This window comes from Pan troglodytes, chromosome 21, assembly GCF_028858775.2.
Source record: "Pan troglodytes isolate AG18354 chromosome 21, NHGRI_mPanTro3-v2.0_pri, whole genome shotgun sequence".
Classification (NCBI taxonomy): Eukaryota; Metazoa; Chordata; class Mammalia; order Primates; family Hominidae; genus Pan; species Pan troglodytes.
This window is the reverse complement of record NC_072419.2, coordinates 70,328,163-70,346,607: the sequence shown is the minus strand read 5'-3', so window position 1 is coordinate 70,346,607 and position 18,445 is coordinate 70,328,163. Positions and strand designations below refer to the sequence as shown.

General features: G+C 47.2%; 1 protein-coding gene across 1 annotated transcript in view; it reads right to left on the bottom strand.

Moving 5' to 3' along the window:
• PRPF6 (pre-mRNA processing factor 6) overlaps window positions 1-18,445 on the bottom strand; it is a 49,946-nt gene that overhangs the window by 30,985 nt on the left and 516 nt on the right. Inside the window, exons 2-8 of the mRNA XM_016938284.4 lie at window positions 16,699-16,867; window positions 15,073-15,191; window positions 6,695-6,773; window positions 5,515-5,691; window positions 5,125-5,280; window positions 1,403-1,497; window positions 783-939 (exon numbers count right to left, since the gene is read on the bottom strand). Coding sequence (XP_016793773.1) covers window positions 783-939; window positions 1,403-1,497; window positions 5,125-5,280; window positions 5,515-5,691; window positions 6,695-6,773; window positions 15,073-15,191; window positions 16,699-16,867 — 952 coding nt within the window. The remainder of the gene's footprint in view (window positions 1-782; window positions 940-1,402; window positions 1,498-5,124; window positions 5,281-5,514; window positions 5,692-6,694; window positions 6,774-15,072; window positions 15,192-16,698; window positions 16,868-18,445) is intronic.

Genomic DNA, 18,445 nt, shown 5'->3' with positions numbered 1-18,445 from the left:
ATTTCCTTCAGGACAACTCCACGGACAAAGCAGAGACTGCACATCTGCTCGGGTCGTTCTCTTTTGTTGTTTTTTTTTTTTTCTTGAGACGGAATCTCGCTCTGTCGCCCAGGCTGGAGCAGCATGGTGCAATCTCAGCTCACTGCAACCTCCACCTACCGAATAGCTGGGATTATGGGCACCTGTCACGACGCCTGGCTAACTTTCATATTTTTAGTAGAGACGGGGTTTCACCATGTTGGCCAGGCTGGTTTCTAACTCCTGACCTCAAGTGATCCACCCGCCTCAGCCTCCCAAAGTGCTGGGATTACAGGCGTGAGCCACCGTGACTGGCCACCATTAGGTGGGTGAAGAGCTGACCAACTGAGCTCTTTATAATGAAGCTTAGCCTGCCGTCAAACCAGTGGTGGATTCAGGCGTGGTGGATTCAGGCGTGGTGGTGGGCGCCTATAGTGCCAGCTACTCTGGAGGCTGAGACAGGACAATGGTGTGAACCTGGCAGGTGGAGCTTGCGGTGAGCCGAGATCGTGCCACTGCACTCCAGCCTGGGTGACAGAGCGAGACTCCGTCTCCAAAAAAAAAAACAGTGGTGGATTAGCCTTCACTCCACATGAAAACAAGCAGGAAAAAGCCCTTGGCTGCTTTTCACATCCTCCCCCAGCCTGTCCTATTGTCTGTAGTTTCAATACCAAAAGACAAAGAGATTTGATCTAACAAGTTTACTCCCGTAGGGGCCACAATCATGCAGCCTCCCAGGAAACGCCTCCCAGGAAACACCTCACCTTGGGGCACATCTCCGTCCCCTTCATGATAAGGTTCCGAGCTACTTGTAGCTTCCCAGTGACTTCTTCCAGGCGGGCTGATGCAATCCAGGCTGGCGGGTGATGAGGGTTCGTCTCCCGAACAGACTTGAGGAGCAGTCGCGCCTTCTTGATATCACTACGAGAGGGAGAGTGCACACGGCATCAGGCCATGCTGTCAGGGGTGCACCCGAGACCTGGGATGAAGGCACCCACTTCACAGTCACAATGTAAGAACTATCAGTCCTGATGTCCTGAGTTACACAAACCAACTCAAAACCTCAGTGCGCACTATTCCAAGCCTGTGTAGCCTCCCCGCAGACAAACGCTGAGAACCAAAGGTCCAGATGGGACATGTGGGACACAGCCAGCTGCTTTCCTGCCCAGCACAGGCAGGGACTTTGCAGTATCATATGTAACACATTGAGTGTACGCAATGAATGGATACAGATACATTTCAAATGGAAAAACCAAACTACTCCACTTTACATTTCTTAGAACCGCCATGTCCCATTTTGACAGCATGCTGTCCATATAAAATCCAAAATACCCTAGGCAACTAGAGTCTCCATCCCAGCCCAGCGATTCTGCAAAGCACTCACTTGATGTCTCCTCCGTGTGTCGGGATCATGGAATTTAAATCCGTCAGGTAGCCTTTGGGGTCAACGACGGTCTGTCCACTCACGGAGTCAGACACCTGTGAGACAGGCCAAGCTAAGAGTCAGCTGGACATGAGCAGGTGCAAAACAAAGTTCTCAGAGGGTCCCTGGTGCCCCTCCCACAACCCTGAGAGAGCAGTCAGAAGAAGGAAAACAGCCTTCATTTCACTCAGACAACACCTTGTGATAATAACAAATTTCTTCTGTATGGAAAAAGACCTATTTTTTTTTTTTTTTTTTTTGAGACGGAGTCTCGCTCTGTCGCCCGGGCTGGAGTGCAGTTGCGCGATCTCGGCTCACTGCAAGCTCCACCTCCTAGGTTCACGCCATCCTCCTGCCTCAGCCTCCCGAGTGGCTGGGACTACAGGCGCCCGCCACCATACCTGGCTAATTTTTTTGTATTTTTAGTAGAGACGGGGTTTCACCGTGTCAGCCAGGACGGTCTCGATCTCCTGACCTCGTGATCCGCCCGCCTCGGCCTCCCAAAGTGCTGGGATTACAGGCGTGAGCCACCGCGCCTGGCCAAGATCTATATTTTTATTTATTTTTTTGAGACAGGGTCTCACTCTGTCACCCAAGCAGGAGTGCAGTGGCAATCATAGCTCAGTGCAGCCTCCAGCTCCTGGGCTCAAGGAATCCTCCTGCCTCAGCCTCCCAAGATTCTGTCTCTACAAAAAAAAGTGTAATTTTTGACCAGGCGTGGTGGCTCACGCCTGTAAACCCAGCACTTTGGGAGGCCAAGGTGGGTGGATCACAAGATCAGGAGTTCGAGACCAGCCTGGCCAGGATGGTGAAACCCCGTGTCTACTAAAAATACAAAAATTAGCCAGGCGTGGTGGCACATGCCTGTAGTCCCAGCTACTCAGGAGGCTGAGGCAGGAGAATCACATGAACCTGGGAGGCAGAGGCTGCAGTGAGCCGAGATCACGCCACTTCCCTCCAGCCTGGGTGACAGAGCAAGACCCCGTCTCAAAAATAAATAAATAAATAAAATAAAATTTTTATTAAAAAAGAAAGAATAGAAAGCAGGGTCTCTGACAAATATCTGTACACCCGTATTCACAGCAGCATTATTCACAATAGTCAAAAGGTGAAAGTGGTCCAAGTGTCCATCAGCGAATAAACAGGTCAGCGAATGCGGTCTACATAGATGAACGAATGCGGTCCACACACACCAAAGAGTCAAGTCTCATCAGATGAGCGAATGTGGTCCACACACACCAAAGAGTCAAGTCTCATCCTGCCTTAAACTGAGAACATGCTGGCCGGGGCGCCGGGGCTCATGCCTGTAATCCCAGCACTTTGGGAGGCCGAGCCACGTGGATCACTGGAGGTCAGGAGTTCGAGACCAGCCTGGCCAACATGGTGAAATCCCATCTCTACTAAAAATACAAAAAAATCACACTTCTAATCCCAGCATCCTGGGAGGCTGAGGCGAGTGGATCACGAGGTCAGGAGATCAAGACCATCCCGGCCAACATGATGAAACCCCGTCTCTACTAAAAATACAAAAATTAGCCAGACGTGGTGGCACACGCCTATAGTTCCAGCTACTCGGGAGGCTGAGGCAGGAGAATCACCTGAACCCGGGAGGTGGAGGTTGCAGTGAGCCGAGATCACACCACTGCACTGCAGCTCGGGCGACGGTGCCAGGCTCCGTCTCAAAAAAAAAAAAAAAAAAAAAATTAGCTGGGCTTGGTGGTGCACACCTGTAGTCCCAGCTACTTGGGAGGCTGAGGTGGGAGAATCATTTGAACCCGAGAGGCGGAGAATGCAGTGAGCCAAGACCATGCCATTGAACTCCAGCCTGGGTGACAGAGAGAGACTCTGTTTCAAAAAAAAAAAAAAAAAAAAAGAACATGCTGACGCACGCTGCACCATGAGCTAATTGAAATAAGCCTGTCACAGTAAGGTAAATACTGTATGATTCCAGTCATATGAGATCCAGAGAGTAGTGACATTTATAGAAACAGAGAGAACGGTGGGTGCCAGGGGCTGGGGAGAAAGGGCACGGGGACTCAGTGTTTAACAGGTACGGAGTTTCAATTTGGGAAGATGAAAACAGTTCTGGAGATGAATGGTGATGAGGTTGTATAACAACATGAACATAATTATGTCAGTGAAGGTATGTACAGTCAAGAATGATTAAAATGGTAAATTCTGTGTTACATATATTTTACCACAAAAAAATTACTGTGACAGTTTTATTTATTTATTGAGACAGTCTCACTCCGTAACCCAGGCTGGTGTGCAGAGGCGCGATCACAGCTCATGGCAGCCTCAAACTCCCTGGCTCAAGCAATCCTTCCACCTCAGCCTCTCGAACAGCTGGGACTACAGGCACCACCAGGCCCAGCTATTTCTTTTAGTTTTTGTAGAGACAGAGTCTCACCATCACCATGTTGCCCAGGCTGGTCTTGAACTCCTGACCTCAAGCAATCCTCCCACCTTGGTCTCTCAAAGTGCTAGGATTACAGGCATGAGTGCCTGGCCCAAAAAGTTTTACAATTTCTATGTAAACAAATTTCAGGCTGGGCATGGTAGTTCACACCTGTAATCCCAGCACTTTGTGAGGCCAGCGAGGACAGATCACTTGTGCCCAGGAGCTCCAGCCCAGGTTGGGCAACCTAGTGACACCCCATCTCAACAAAAAATACAAAAATTAGTTGGGTATGGTGGCACATGCCTGTAATCTCAGCTACTTGGTAGGCTGAGGTGGAAGGATCGCCTTAGCCCAGGGAGGTCAAGGCTGTATGTAGCCAGCCATGATTGTGCCACTTTTTGTTTTTGTTTTTGTTTTTTATTTTGAGACAGTCTCACTCTGTTGCCCAGGCCGGAGTGCACTGGTGCAATCTTGGCTCACTGCAACCTCCAACGCCCGGGTTCAAGCAATTCTCCTGCCTTAGCCTCCCAAGTAGCTGGGATTACAGGCGCCCGCCACCACAGCTGGCCAATTTCTGTATTTTTAGTAGAGACGGGGTTTCACCATGTTGGCCAGGCCAAAAGTAGTATGTTCCTTCGTGGTATCTGATATGCATATCAGAAAGAGTTCTGTACTTCACTGGTGTCTAGAGCACCTAGTCTCCAGATCAAAGTACATGTTCCATGCAGGGCCACAAGACAATTTACTGAGAGGCAGGAAAAAAACACACTTTTTAAAAAATTATTATTTTATATTTTAAAAAAAGGCCAAGTGCAGTGGCCACACCTGTAATCCCAGCATTTTGGGAGGCCAAGGCAGACAGATCACCTGAGGTCAGGAGTTCAAGACCAGCCTGGCCAACATGGTGAAACCCCGTCTCTACAAAAAATACAAAAATTAGCCGGGTGTGGTGGTGGGCACCTGTAATCCCAGCTACTCAGGAGGCTGAGGTAGGAGAATCACTTGAACCCAGGAGGTGGAGGTTGCAGTGAGCCAAGATCACGCCATTGCACTCCAGCCTCTGAGTGACACAGCAAGACTCTGGGTCAAAATTTTAAAAATCTGCAGAATTATTCAGGCAAAAATCAAGCCAAAAAAAAAAAAGGAGAAGGAGAAGAAGGAGGAGGAGGAGGAGGAGAAGAAGGAGAAGAAAAAGGAGAAGAAGAAGAAGGAGAAAAAGAAAACAAAACAAAATTAACCTGTCTAAACCTGTCCACAGGAAAATGCTGTGTGACAAACTCACCTGGCTCAGCCTCATGTCCATCAGAGTGTTCCTCGCTTGGCCAATCTTCCTCATGTCCAGCTCACCTGTGCCAGGTGTCATCAATCCTGGCGTCATTCCACCTGGGTATGGAGTGTTTAGTCCACCTGGATAGGGTGTGTTAAGACCTCCAAATTGCTGGAGGGGAAGAGAGGAAAGGCAAGAATAAAACAACGGTTTGCACTGCATGCCGAAGAAATTTACTCTCTGAAATACTTCCCCAGTGGCCTGACATATGCACAGCTGTGCAGACAGACTCGGCCACAGCATAGCCATGACCTGCAGAAGCATTGAATCCAACACCACCCACCATTCCTGCCACTGATCTAACAAGACTAAATGGGCCACATGTGCCCTTTTTTGGAAGCTCACAGTTTGTCGGGGATCCACTGAGGTATGGTTCTCTCCGGTCTGTAAATGTTTGGCAAAGAAACTGTCAGGAACAGGGGTCAGCTTCTCATAGCGTGGGTTCCGCTGACGTTTATTTCTGGCATCGCCAACCTCGGGGATGCTCAGCCACTCTTCTTCTGTGACTTCTGCCAACTTCCTCTGGAAATATCCAGCCCCCAAAAACATTAATTCTCTGACAGAATTTCATGTGCCCAGGTAGAACCATGCCCTCTCTCACCCCTCACCAAGCTTTAGAAGGGATTTTGATGCAGCAATTGCTTTTTACTTTTGTTTTGAGATGGGTCTCATTCTGTTGCCCAGGCTGGATTCAGTGGCACAATCACAGCTCACTGCAGCCTCAACCTCCCAGGCTCAAGTGATCCTCCCACTTCAGCTTCTCAAGTTGCTGGGACCACAAGCGTGGGCCACCATGCCTGGCTAAGTTTTTATTTTTTGTAAAGACAGGTTCTCCCCAAGGCTGGTCTCAAACTCCTGGGCTCAAGTGATCCTCCCACCTCAGCCTCCCAAAGTGCTGAGATTACAGATGTGAGCCACTGTACCCAGCCCCAAAAATAGTTTTCTACTTCACTTAGAAAAATCAATTTAGGCCGGGCACGGTGGCTCATGCCTGTAATCCCAGCACTTTGGGAGGCCAAAGCGGGCGGATCACCTGAGGTCGGGAGTTCAAGACCAGCCTGACCAACATGGAGAAACCCCATCTCTACTAAAAATACAAAATTAGCCGGGCATGGTGGCAGGCACCTGTAATCCCAGCTACTTAGGAGGCTGAGGCACAAGAATTGCTTGAACCTAGGAGGTGAAGGTTGCAGTGAGCTGAGACCACGCCACTGCACTCCAGCCAGGGCAACAGAGCCAGGCTGCCTCCAAAAAAAAAAAAAAAAAGGAAATCTTAGGTATAAATGGAGTCAAAATTACAAAGAAAATAAGTTCATTTGTCCTACCTTTTACAGTAGGGGAAGGGTTTTTTTTTTACACACATATAATTAAACATACTGAAGCAAACACTTTCTTCTTCTAAGCAATGACCCCCTAAATTAAAAACGTAAAGTCTCATAAATTCCACGTAAGAGCAGTCTGAGCCTCTGCGGGTTAGGGTGAGAGCGTTAGAAACCGCACACCACTCACCGCTTCATCGGCTCACCTTGAGGTCTGAGAACTGCTGTTGGATTTTGGGGCGTTCCATACGATATTTCTCTATTTCTTCTTTCTCCCTTTGCTCCCTAGGAAATAAAACATGCACACATCAGAAACACTGCATGTCTGTTCTGAAGCAAATTTATTATCCATCTCAATTAAATCACCAAAAAGAACAATTCCATACTCTTAGTAGCTAAATCAAATATATACATATACATACACACACACACACACATATTTTTTTTTTGAGATGGAGTCTTGCTCTGTCACCCAGGCTAAAGTGCAGTGGCGCAATCTCAGCTCACTGCAACCTCCACCTCCTGGGTTTAAGTGATTTTCCTGCCTCGGCCTCCCAAGTAGCTGGGATTACAGGTGCTTGCCACCACTCCCAGCTAATTTTTGTGTTTTTAGTAGAGACGGGGTTTCACCATCCTGGCCAGGCTGTTCTCGAACTCCTGACCTTGTGATCTACCCACCTTGGCCTCCCAAAGTGCTGGGATTACAGGTGTGAGCCACCACGCCCAGCCCAAATCAAATATATTTTAAGGTAACTATGAATATACATTCTTAGCTGGGCATGGTAGCACACACCTGTAATCACAGCTACTTGGGAGGCTGAGGCAGAATCATTTGAACCCAGGAGGCAGAGGGTGCAGTGAGCGGAGATCGCACCACTGCACTCCAGCCTGGGCAACACAGAGAGACTCTGCCTCTAAATAAATAAATATAAATACATTCGTAAGTCTACTAATTCAATTATCCACCAAATAAAAACATGCAGAAATTCATTAAAATAAAAAAAAAGATCTTACTTTGATCTAAATACCTCCATTTGGACATGTGTATATTTACTGCTTGAAAATTCACAAAATCCCAAGGGTAGGACCATCCCATAAACACCTAAGAAGGCCAGGCGTGGTGGCTTACGCCTGTAATCCCAACGCTTTGGGAGGCCGAGGTGGGCAGATCACCTGAGGTCAGGAGTTCAAGCCTGGCCAATGTGGTAAAACCCCATCTATACTAAAAATATGAAAATTAGCCAGGCGTGGTGGCGCATGCCTGTTATCCCAGCTACTCAGGAGGCTGAGGTAGGAGAATTGCTTGAACCTGGGAGGTGGAAGTTGCAGGGAGCCAAGATCATGCCATTGCACTCCAGCCTGGGTGACAAGAGTGAAACTTCGTCTCAAAAAAATAAAAATAAAAATTAGCTGGGCATGGTGGTGGGCACCTGTAATCCCCAGCTACCTGGGAGACTGAGGCAGGAGAATCATCTGAATCCAGGAAGTGGAGGTTGCAGTGAGCCAATCTAGCCTGGGCGACAGAGCGAGACCTTGTCGCAAAAAAAAAACAAAACAAAAAAACACCTACAAGGAAAAGCAGTAACTATCCTCGTTACCACCAAACGCTCCAAACACTCTACTCAACTCATCCCACCTTTCCCTCCTTGCTTCCTTCTCTTCCAAGTAAATAGTTCACCTCTAACCAACTCAGCTCAGCTGCACAGCTCTATGTGCCAGAACATCACCCATGTAATTGTACTTCGGTGTTGAGACTACGTGTGAGGATACGGTATTCACAGTACTGTTCTTCCTACTTGTTTGTATTATGACAGTTTTCAGAATAAAAAGTTTTAATAAGTACACTACTTTTTTTTTTTTTTTTTTTTGAGACAGTCTCGCTCTGTCACCAGGCTGGAATGCAGTGGTGCGATCTCAGCTCACTGCAACCTCCGCCTCCTGGGTTTAAGTGATTCTCGTGCCTCAGCCTCCTGAGTAGCTGGGATTACAGGCATGCACCACCACACCCAGCTAATTTTTGTATTGTTAGTAGAGACGGGGTTTCACCATGTTGGCCAGGATGGTCTCGATCTCCTGACCTCATGATCTGCCCGCCTCAGCCTCCCAAAGTGCTGGGATTATAGGTGTGAGCCACCGTGCTCGGCCAAGTACACTACTTTTTAAAAACATTTAATTTAATGACTTTCTACACGGGTCCATGTCACCTGCTGTTTTTTGTTTTGTTTTTGTCTTAGAGACACGGTCTTGGTCTGTTGCCCAGGCTGGAGCACAGTGGTATAAGCATAGCTCACTGTAGCCTCTAATTCCTAGGCTCAAGCGATGCTCCTGCCTCAGCCTTGGGAATGTAGCTGGAACTACGGGCATATGCAACTGGCTAATTTTAATTTTGTTTTTGTAGAGACAGGGTTTCACCATGTTGCCCAGGCTGGTCTCGAACTCCTAGACTCAAGTGATCCTCCTGCCTTGGCCTCCCAAAGTACTAGGATTACACATGTAAGCCACTGCACCCAGCCTGATGTTTTTAAAAATGCATTAACCCTGGAGGTTCCAATCAATTTTTAAAATGTAGGGCTGAGTGTAGTAACTCATGCCTGTAATCCTAGCACTTTGGGAGGCCAAGGTTAGGGGAGGCAGGTGGATCACTTGAGGCCAGGAGTTCAAGACCAGCCTGGGCAACATAGACAAAAATTAGCTGGGTGTGAGCCTGGCGTGGTGGCTCAAGCCTGTAATCCCAGCACCTTGGGAGGCCAAGGCAGGCAGATCACAAGGGCAGGAGTTCAAGACCAGCCTGGCTAACATTGGTGAAACCCCGTCTCTACTAAAAATACCCATCTCTACAAAAATCAGCCGGGCGTGGCAGTGCATGCCTGTAATCCCAGCCACTTGGGAGGCTGAGGCAGGAGAATCACTTGAACCCTGGAGGCGGAGGTTGCAGTAAGCCGAGATCGCGCCATTGCACTCCAGCCTGGGCAATAGAGTGAGACTCCATCTCAAAAAAAAAAAAAGAAAAAAGAAAAATTAGCTGGGTGTGGTAGCACGTGCTTGTAATCCCAGCTACCTGGGAGGCTGAAGCAGGAGAATCGCTTGAGCCAGGAATTGAAGGTTGCAGGGAGCTATAATCAAGCCACCGTACTCCACCCTGGGTGACAGAGTGAGATCCACCGTACTCCACCCTGGGTGACAGAGTGAGATCCACCGCGCTCCACCCTGGGTGACAGAGTAAGATCCTGTATCCAAAAAAAAAAAAAAGTGAAACGCAATGCCATTCACGTTTAATTACTATAGGTATAAAATTTATGCACAATGATTTAATAACGAGCTTCTAAAAAGATGTCCAGGCCAGGCACATTGGCTTATGTCTGTAATCCCAGCACTCTGGGAGGCCAAAGGATATGGTTTACATCTGTGTCCCCATGAAATCTCATGCTGAATTATAATTCCCAATGTTTGAGGTGGGGCCTGGTGGGAGGCCACTTGAGTCTTGAGGGCAGACCCCTGATGGCCTGGTGCTGTCCTCGAGGCAGCAAGTTTACATCACGTAAGATCTGGTTGTTTAAAGTGTGTGGCAAGACTGGGCACGGTGGCTCATACCTGTAATTCCAACACTTTGGGAGGCTGAGGCGGGTGGATCACTTGGGGTCAGGAGTTCAAGACCGGCCTGGCCAAGATGGTAAAACCCTGTCTCTACTAAAAACACAAAAATTAGCCAGGTGTGGTGGCACGTGCCTATAATCCCAGCTACTTGGGAGGCTGAGGCAGAAGAATCACTTGAGCCTGGGAGACTCAAAAAAATAAAAAATAAATAAAATTCCAGAAGAACTATATTTTACTATTCTAAAATTATCTTCAAAAAAAAAATTCTACATACATCACAGGAAGTTATGATTACATGTATAAAAAGCAACAGAGCTGGGCGCAGTGGCTCACGTCTATAATCCCAGCACTTTGGGAGGCCGAGGTGGATGGAGCACAAGGCCAGGAGTTTGAGACCATCCTGGCCAACATGGTGAAACCCCGTCTCTACTAAAATACAAAAACTAGCCAGGCGTGGTGGCAGGCACCTGTAATCCCAGCTACTTGGGAGGCTGAGGCAGGAGAATTGCTTGAACCCGGGAGGCAGAGGTTGCAGTGAGCCAAGATAAAAAAAGCAACGGAAAGAGGAAATGAGCCAAAATGTTAACTGTTACTTTCTAGACTTATGAATAAATGTTATGCTTTTACCCATACTTACTCTTATTTTCCTAATATTCTATAATGAGAACTTTTTATTTTTTTCCTTTTTGAGAGTCTCTGTGGCCCAGGCTGGAGTGCAGTAGCGCACTCTTGGCTCACGGGAGCGAGCCACCACACCTGGCTTCCGTTCGTTGCCTGTGCTTGTGGGGTATTACTCAAGAAATCTTTGCCTAGTCCAATGTCCTGTAGAGTTTCTCCAATGTTTTCTTCTAGTAGTTTCAGTTTGAGGTCTTAAAGTCTTTTAATTTGATTTTTGTATGTGGTGACAGAGAGGGGTCTAGTTTCATTCTTCTGTATATAGATATCCAGTTTTTCCAGCACCATTTATTGAAGAGATTGTCTTTTCCCCAATAAATATTCCTGGTACCTTTGTCAAGAATGAGTTCACTGTAGAGGTACCTATTTGTTTCTGGGTCCATTCTGTTCCATTGGTCTATATGTCTGTTTTCCTGCCAGTACTATGCTGTTTTTGTTACTACAGCTCTGTAGTATAATTTGAAGTCAAGTGTTCCTCCAGTTTTGTTCCTTTTGCTCAGGATAGCTTTGCCTATTCTGGGTCTTTTTTGGCTCCATGTACATTTTAGAATTATTTTTTCTTTTCCTTTTTCTTTTTCTTTTTTTTTTTTTTTTTGAGACGGAGTCTCACTCTGTTGCCGAGGCCGGAGTGCAATGGCACGATCTCAGCTGACTGCAACCTCTGCCTTCCAGGTTCAAGTGATTCTCCTGCCTCAGCCTCCCAAGTAGCTGGGATTACAGGCACCCGTCACCATGCCCAACTAATTTTTGTATTTTTAGTAGAGATGGGGTTTAGCCAGGCTGGTCTCGAACTGCTGACCTCAAGTGATCCACCTGCCTCAGCCTCCCAAAGAGTTGGGATTACAGGCATGAGCCACTGCATCTGGCTATTTTTTCACTATCTGTTAATAATGTCCCCAGTATTTTGATATGGATTGCATTGAATCTGTAAATTACTTTGGGTAGTATGGATATTTTCTTTTATTTTAAGATGGAGTCTCACTCTGTTACCCAGGCTGGAGTGCAGTGGTGCAATCTCAGCTCACTGCAACCTCGACCTCCTGGGTTCAAGCGATTCTCCTGCCTCAGCCTCCCAACTAGCTGGGACTACAGGAGTGCGCCACCACACCCGGCTAATTTTTGTTTTTTGGGTTTTTTTTTTTTTTGAGACAGAGTCTTGCCCCGTCACTCAGGCTGGAGTGCAGTGGTGCAATCTCAGCTCACTACAACATTTGCCTCCTAGGTTCAAGCAATTCTCTTGCCTCAGCCTCCTGAGTAGCTGGGATTACAGACGTGTGCCACTACACCCAGCTAATTTTTGTATTTTTAGTAGAGACAGGGTTTCACTATGTTGGTCAGCCTGGTCTCAAACTCCTGACCTCAAGTGATCCACCCACCTCACTCTCCCAAGGTGCTGGGATTACAGGCGTGAGTCACAGCGCCTGGCAACTTTTGTATTTTTTTTAGTAGAGACAGGGTTTCACCACGTTGGTCAGGCTGGTCTCAAACTCCTGACCTCAGGTGATCCACCTGCCTCGGCCTCCCAAAGTGCTGGGATTACAGGTGTGAGCCACCACACCTGGGGGCATAGCCTGCAACTTTAATCAATTTGTCAGTTCCAATAGTGTTTTGGTAGAGTCTTTAGGGTTTTCTAAATATAAGATCACATCATCTGCAAACAAGGATAATTTAACTTCTTCTTTTCCAATCTGGATGCCCTTTTATTTATTTCTCTGGTCCGACTGCTCTAGCTAGGACTTCCAGTACTATGTTGAATCACAGTGGTGAAAGTGGGCATCCTTGTTGCGTTCCAGTTTTTCCCCATTCAGTATGATACAAGCTGTGGGCCTACCATATGTGGCTTTTTTTTTTCTTTGCGACACAGTCTCATTGTGTTGCCCAGGCTGGAGTGCAGTGGCACAATCTCGGCTCACTGTAACCTCCACCTCCTGAGTAGCTGAAATTATAGGCCTGAGCCACCACACCCAACTAATCTTTGGATTTTTAGTAGAGACAGGGTTTTACCATGTTGGTCAGGATGGTCTCAAACTCCTGACCTCAAATGATCTGCCTGCCTGGGCCTTCCAAAGGGCTGTGATTACAGGCGTGAACCACCCCATCCAGCTGTATATAGCTTTTATTGTGTTATGCTCCCCTTTTTTTTTTTTTTTTTTTTTTTTTTGAGACAGGGTCTCGCTCTGTGGCCCAGGCTGAAGTGTGGTGGTATGATCTCGGCTCACTGCAACCTCTGCCTCCTGGGCTCAAGTAATTCTCCCATCTCAGCCTCCTGAGTAGCTAGGACTACAGGTGTGTGCCACGAAGCCTGGCTAATTTTTGTATTTTTTTGTAAAGAAAAGGTATTACCCTCTTGCCTAGGCTGGTCTCAAACTCCTGAGATCAAGCAGTCCTCCTGCCTCGGCCTCCCAAAGTGCTGGGATTACAGACGTGAGCCACCACACCCAGCCTGAGGTATGTTTCTTCTATATGCAGTTTTTTGAGAGTTTTTATCATCAAGGAATGTTGAATCTTATCAAATGCGTTTTCAGAATCAATTAAAATGATTAGGCCGGGCGCAGTGGCTCACGCCTATAATCCCAGCACTTTGGGAGGCCGAGGCGGGTGGATCATGAGGTCAGGAGATCGAGACCATCTTGGCTAACACAGTGAAATCCCGTCTCTACTAAAAATACAAAAAATTAGCCAGGCGTGGTGGCGGGCGACTGTAGTCCCAGCTACTCAGGAGGCTGAGGCAGGAGAATCACTTGAACCCGGGAGGTGGAGGTTGCAGTGAGCTGAGATTGCACCACTGCACTCCAGCCTGGGCAACAGAGCGAGACTCCGTCTCAAAAAAAAAAAAAAAAAGATCATATGGTTTTTGTCCTTCATTCTGTTGATATGATGTATAACACTGATTAATTTGCATATGTTGAACCACCCTTGCACTTGTATCCCCTGGGCAAAATGCCACTTACTTGGTCATGATGAACGATCTTTTTTTTTTTGAGACGGAGTCTTGCTCGTCTCCCAGGCTAGAGTGCAGTGTCGCGACCTCGGCTCACTGCAACCTCCACCTCCCGAGTTCAAGCGATTCTCTTGCCTCAGCCTCCCAAGTAGCTGGGATTACAGGCGTACACCACCCACCATGCCCGGCTAATTTTTGTATTTTTAGTAGAGACTGGGTTTCATTAGGTTGGCCAGACTGGTCTTGAAGTCCTGACCTCAGATGACCCATGATCCGCCCACCTCGGCCTCCCAAAGTGCTAGAATTACAGGCGTGAGCCACTGCACCCGGACGATGAACCATCTTTCTAATGTGTTGTTGAATATGCTTTGCTAGTATTCTGCTGATTTCTGCATCAGTGTTCATCAGGGATACTGTCCTAACATTTTCTTTTTTCAGTGTGTCTTTGTCTGGTTTTGGCATCAGGGTAATACTGGTTCTGTAGAATAAGTTTGGAAGTATTCCCTCCTCTATTTTTCAGAATAGTCTGAGTAGAATTGGTATTAGTTCTTCTTCAAATATTTGGTAAAATTCAGCAATGAAGCAATCAGATCCTGAGATGTTCTCTGCTAGGACACTTTCTGTTACAGCTTTGATCTCATTACTTTTTATTGGTCTGTTCAGGTTTGGGATTTCTTCATGGTTCAATCTTGGTAGCTTGTATGTGTCATTTAACATCTTTAATTCATTTGCAAATTACTCAACATATAATAATCAAGTCAGTAGGCCCTTTTCATTTCAAAGATGATAACCCTGATGTATCATAAAAGTAATCCACAACATTCTGCTGATTTCTGGAAAAACTTAAGAGTTCTTAAGCTCTCCACTGCAGCCCCCAGGCCCTAAGGCTGTTCTGTAACAGCCCAGTGCTTATCCAGGCATGGCTACGACAGACCAAGACCCTCAGGTGGCCTAAAAGCTAAGCAGACACACATACACTATTGCAACTTTTCTCCAAATATAAAACAATTCAAGACAAAACTTTTTTTTTTTTTTTTTTTTTTTTTTTTTTGAGACAGGGTCTCACTATGCCAACCAGGCTGGAATGATCATGGCTCACTGCAGTTTCTACCTCCTGGGCTTAAACGGTCCTTCCACCTCAGCCACCCAAGTAGCTGGGACTACAGGTGTGCACCATCTGGCTAATTTTTAAATTATCTGTAGAGATGAAGTCTCGCTACGTTGCCCACACTGGTCTCAAACCCCTGGGCTCTAGCTATCGTCCTACCTCGGCCTCTCAAAGTGCTAGGGTTACACACGTGAGCCACTGCGCCTGGCCACAAAACTTTTTTTTAAACTTGGATAAATATTGTGAAAGGCAACAATTTCTTTTACCGTCTTTCTTTTCTTCTTTCATCCATCCTTTTATCCAGGGCTGCATAAATAGCATCTGCTTCCTCATCATCTTTCTCGTAGGGTCCACTTGAGAAGAGGCTCCCAGCATAGCCATTAAACTGAGAAGCAAACAACACGTGTAGAGGTCAGCTTTTCCTTCAACACCATCCCCACCAGCGAAACGGAGAAGATCTCTACTTGTGAAATACTTGCTAAATTATTTTCTTCAGCCAACGAAGCCAAATTAAGGGACAGTCCACAATATAACTGGTGACTACTCTTCAAGCGTCAAGGGCATGGAAGACAGAGGAGCCCCCCAATTGGAAGCGACCAAGGAGACATGACGAAATGCAATGGGGGATCCTGGACTAAGCCTAAGCCAGAAAGCGGACATTCATGGAAAAACATGAAATGCAAATACGACTGACAAATTAGTTAATAGTACTGTGTCAATGTTAACTCCTTCGTTTCAATAACTGCACTAAGGTCATGAAACATCGGGAGAAGCTTGGTGAAAGACGTGCAGAAGCTTTTTTGGGGGGGGCACTATTTTTGCAAATTCCTGCAAATTTAAAATTATTTCAAAACTAATTTTTTTTTTTTTTTTCTGAGACAGAGTCTCGCACTCTCGCCAAGGCTGGAGTGCAGTGGCACAATCTTGGCTCACCGCAACCTCCGCCTCCCGGGTTCACAGCATTCTTCTGCCTCAGCCTCCCGAGTAGCTGGGACTACAGGCACACGCCACCATGCCCGGCTAATTTTTGTGTAGTTTTAGTAGAGATGGGGTTTCACCATGTTAACCAGGATGGTCTCGATATCCTGGCCTCATGATCTGCCCACCTCGGCCTCCCAAAGTGCCGGGATTATAGGTGTGAGCTACCGCGCCTGGCCTCAAAACTAAAATTATTTTTAAAAATTTTCCTCAGAGGAAAAATGTCATCTGTTAGAAGACAGTTAATCAGTATTCAGTCAGCTGAAGTTTTTCTTTAGATGTCTTTTTAGAGGGCAAGCACTAAAGCTAAAAAAAGCAAATACTATCACCAATTCCACTTTAAGTTTTTATCATTAAAGACTGGCAGCCAGGCGCAGTGGCTCACGCCTGTAATCCCAACACTTTGGGAAGCCGAAGCGTGTGGACAACCTGAAGTCAGGAGTTCGAGACCAGCCTGACCAACATGGAGAAACCCTGTCTCTACTAAAAATACAAAATTAGCCAGGCATGGTGGCGCATGCCTGTAATCCCAGTTACTCGGAAGCTGAGGCAGGAGAATCGCTTGAACTGGGGAGGCAGAGGTCACAGTGAGCTGAGATCGCACCCCTGCACTCCAGCCTGGCCAACAAGAGCGAAAGTCCGTCTCAAAAAAAAAAAAAAAGACTGGCCAATAGGAAATGCCAAGGCAGTGGTCCTAACACCTGCAAGAACATCTCTTCTGAGGGACAAAAAGTGCACATTTCTCCGTGTTTTTCCTGCTCCCTCTCACTCTCAGTAAAGATGTTCCATGAATAGCTAAAATTTAAATGCATGAGCCACTCCAAGCCATTCATTACAGACACCAACACACACTGGTTAGGTCAGCTGCTCCCAGAGACTGGCTGGAGGAGCCACGAAAGCCGGACACAACTCACCTCATCGTAATTGGTGTCATTTAGATCCTCGTCGTCATCGTCAGCAGCCTGGTTTTTCTTCATCTGGTCCCCAACGGTTCTCTTGCCTGGGGGTGCATGGCGATCATCCACAGGGTCATTTGCATCACGGGCGGGCCCAATGTCTGACCGCGTGGTGAAGCCAGTGGCACTGCAGGAGACCCCCAAGACACCGGGTGTCTGAATAACTCTGTTCCTGTGCTCTTCTCCACCCCTGGTTATCACTTACTAACACCTCTTTTTCTAACACCTTTGGGAAACCTCCAAAGATCCTGGTGACAATGAACTGCAGTCTCAAACACTTCTGATCTTCTCTGCTTACCTGAAGGTTTCAGCCTACCCTGATGATGTTACCAAGGCAATCTCTCTCCACCCTAAGGCTTCGATCATCTCCCCCTCCACATCCAACCAGGCCCTTAAACCCAACTTGGTCCACACTGAGCTCGTCTGTGCCCACCTTACAGCTGCTCTGGGGTGTTTCAGCCGATAACAGCTGTCCCAGATGCCATGGGACCATGATGTAATTTTTGCCTCCCTCTCCCACTTTCCCCATCCTGTCTGTCCCCAAGTACTAATGAATCCACTTTCAAAATCCCTCCTTCCCAGACTATGACTCCCATCACAGCTGGAAACCAAGTTACCTCTCCCTGCCTTTAGCCTTCCTCTACTTCAACCCATGCTCTGCCAGATGATTCTTCCCAACACACAGCTCTGAGTAAAAAATTCTGGGCCGGGCGCGGTGGCTCACGCCTGTAGTCCCAGCACTTTGGGAGACAGAGGCGGGTGGATCATGAGGTCAGGAGTTCAAGACCCCCCTGGCCAACATGGTGAAACCCTGTCTCTACTAAAAATACAAAAATTAGCCGGGCGTGGTAGCGGGCACCTATAATCCCAGTTACTCAGGAGGCTGAGGCAGAGAACTGCTTGAACCCGGGGGGCAGAGATTGCAGGGAGCTGAGATCGCGCCATTGCACTCCAGCTTGGGCGACAGAGCAAGACTTTGTCTCAAAAAAAAAAAATAATAATAATAATAATAATAATAATAATTCTGAAGGGTCATGATCTTTCTAACGTCTCCAGGAGCTCTAGCCTGACGCTCAAGGCCCCTCCAACCTCCTGAGCTCTATTCTATTCGCTGTACATTCCACTCACACTGGACTCCCTCCTGTTCCCTGGGCTTCCTCCTTGCCTCACTTTTTTTGAACTCCCACACGCAGAATGTCAGTTTCTCTTCTATCGTCACCGTTTCTACAGCCCTAAGTCCAGCTCTCTTACTAAACTTGGCTCCAATGCTACTCTCCATTAAGCATTGGGTTCTAAATCTGGTCCTCTTTACGTACTTATTTATGGTAATACCAAATCCTCCTTAGTGAGCTTCGGGTCCTCTGAAGATGCTGTCAATATCGGAGCCTTGTGTGTGCCCCACAGATTCTAATATAATACCACCACCAAGAAAAACCCAGTAGTGTTCCTCATCAAATGAATAGCCAAATAGGATAATAACGACTGCTCACTTATCCAGCAACGTACGGTGGTCATCTGTGTTGCAGGCATAGAGGACCCAGGCACGCTTAAGGCGGGGCGGGCGGGCGGGGGGGGGTGTCAGCCCGACCTGAGGAAGGTGGTCCCGTGTTTCCACTAACATCAGATTCCTCTACTCCTCACTGCAGACCGCATACAGCATTACCCATCTTACAGACCAAAACACTGGGCTGAGAGTCAATGTGTC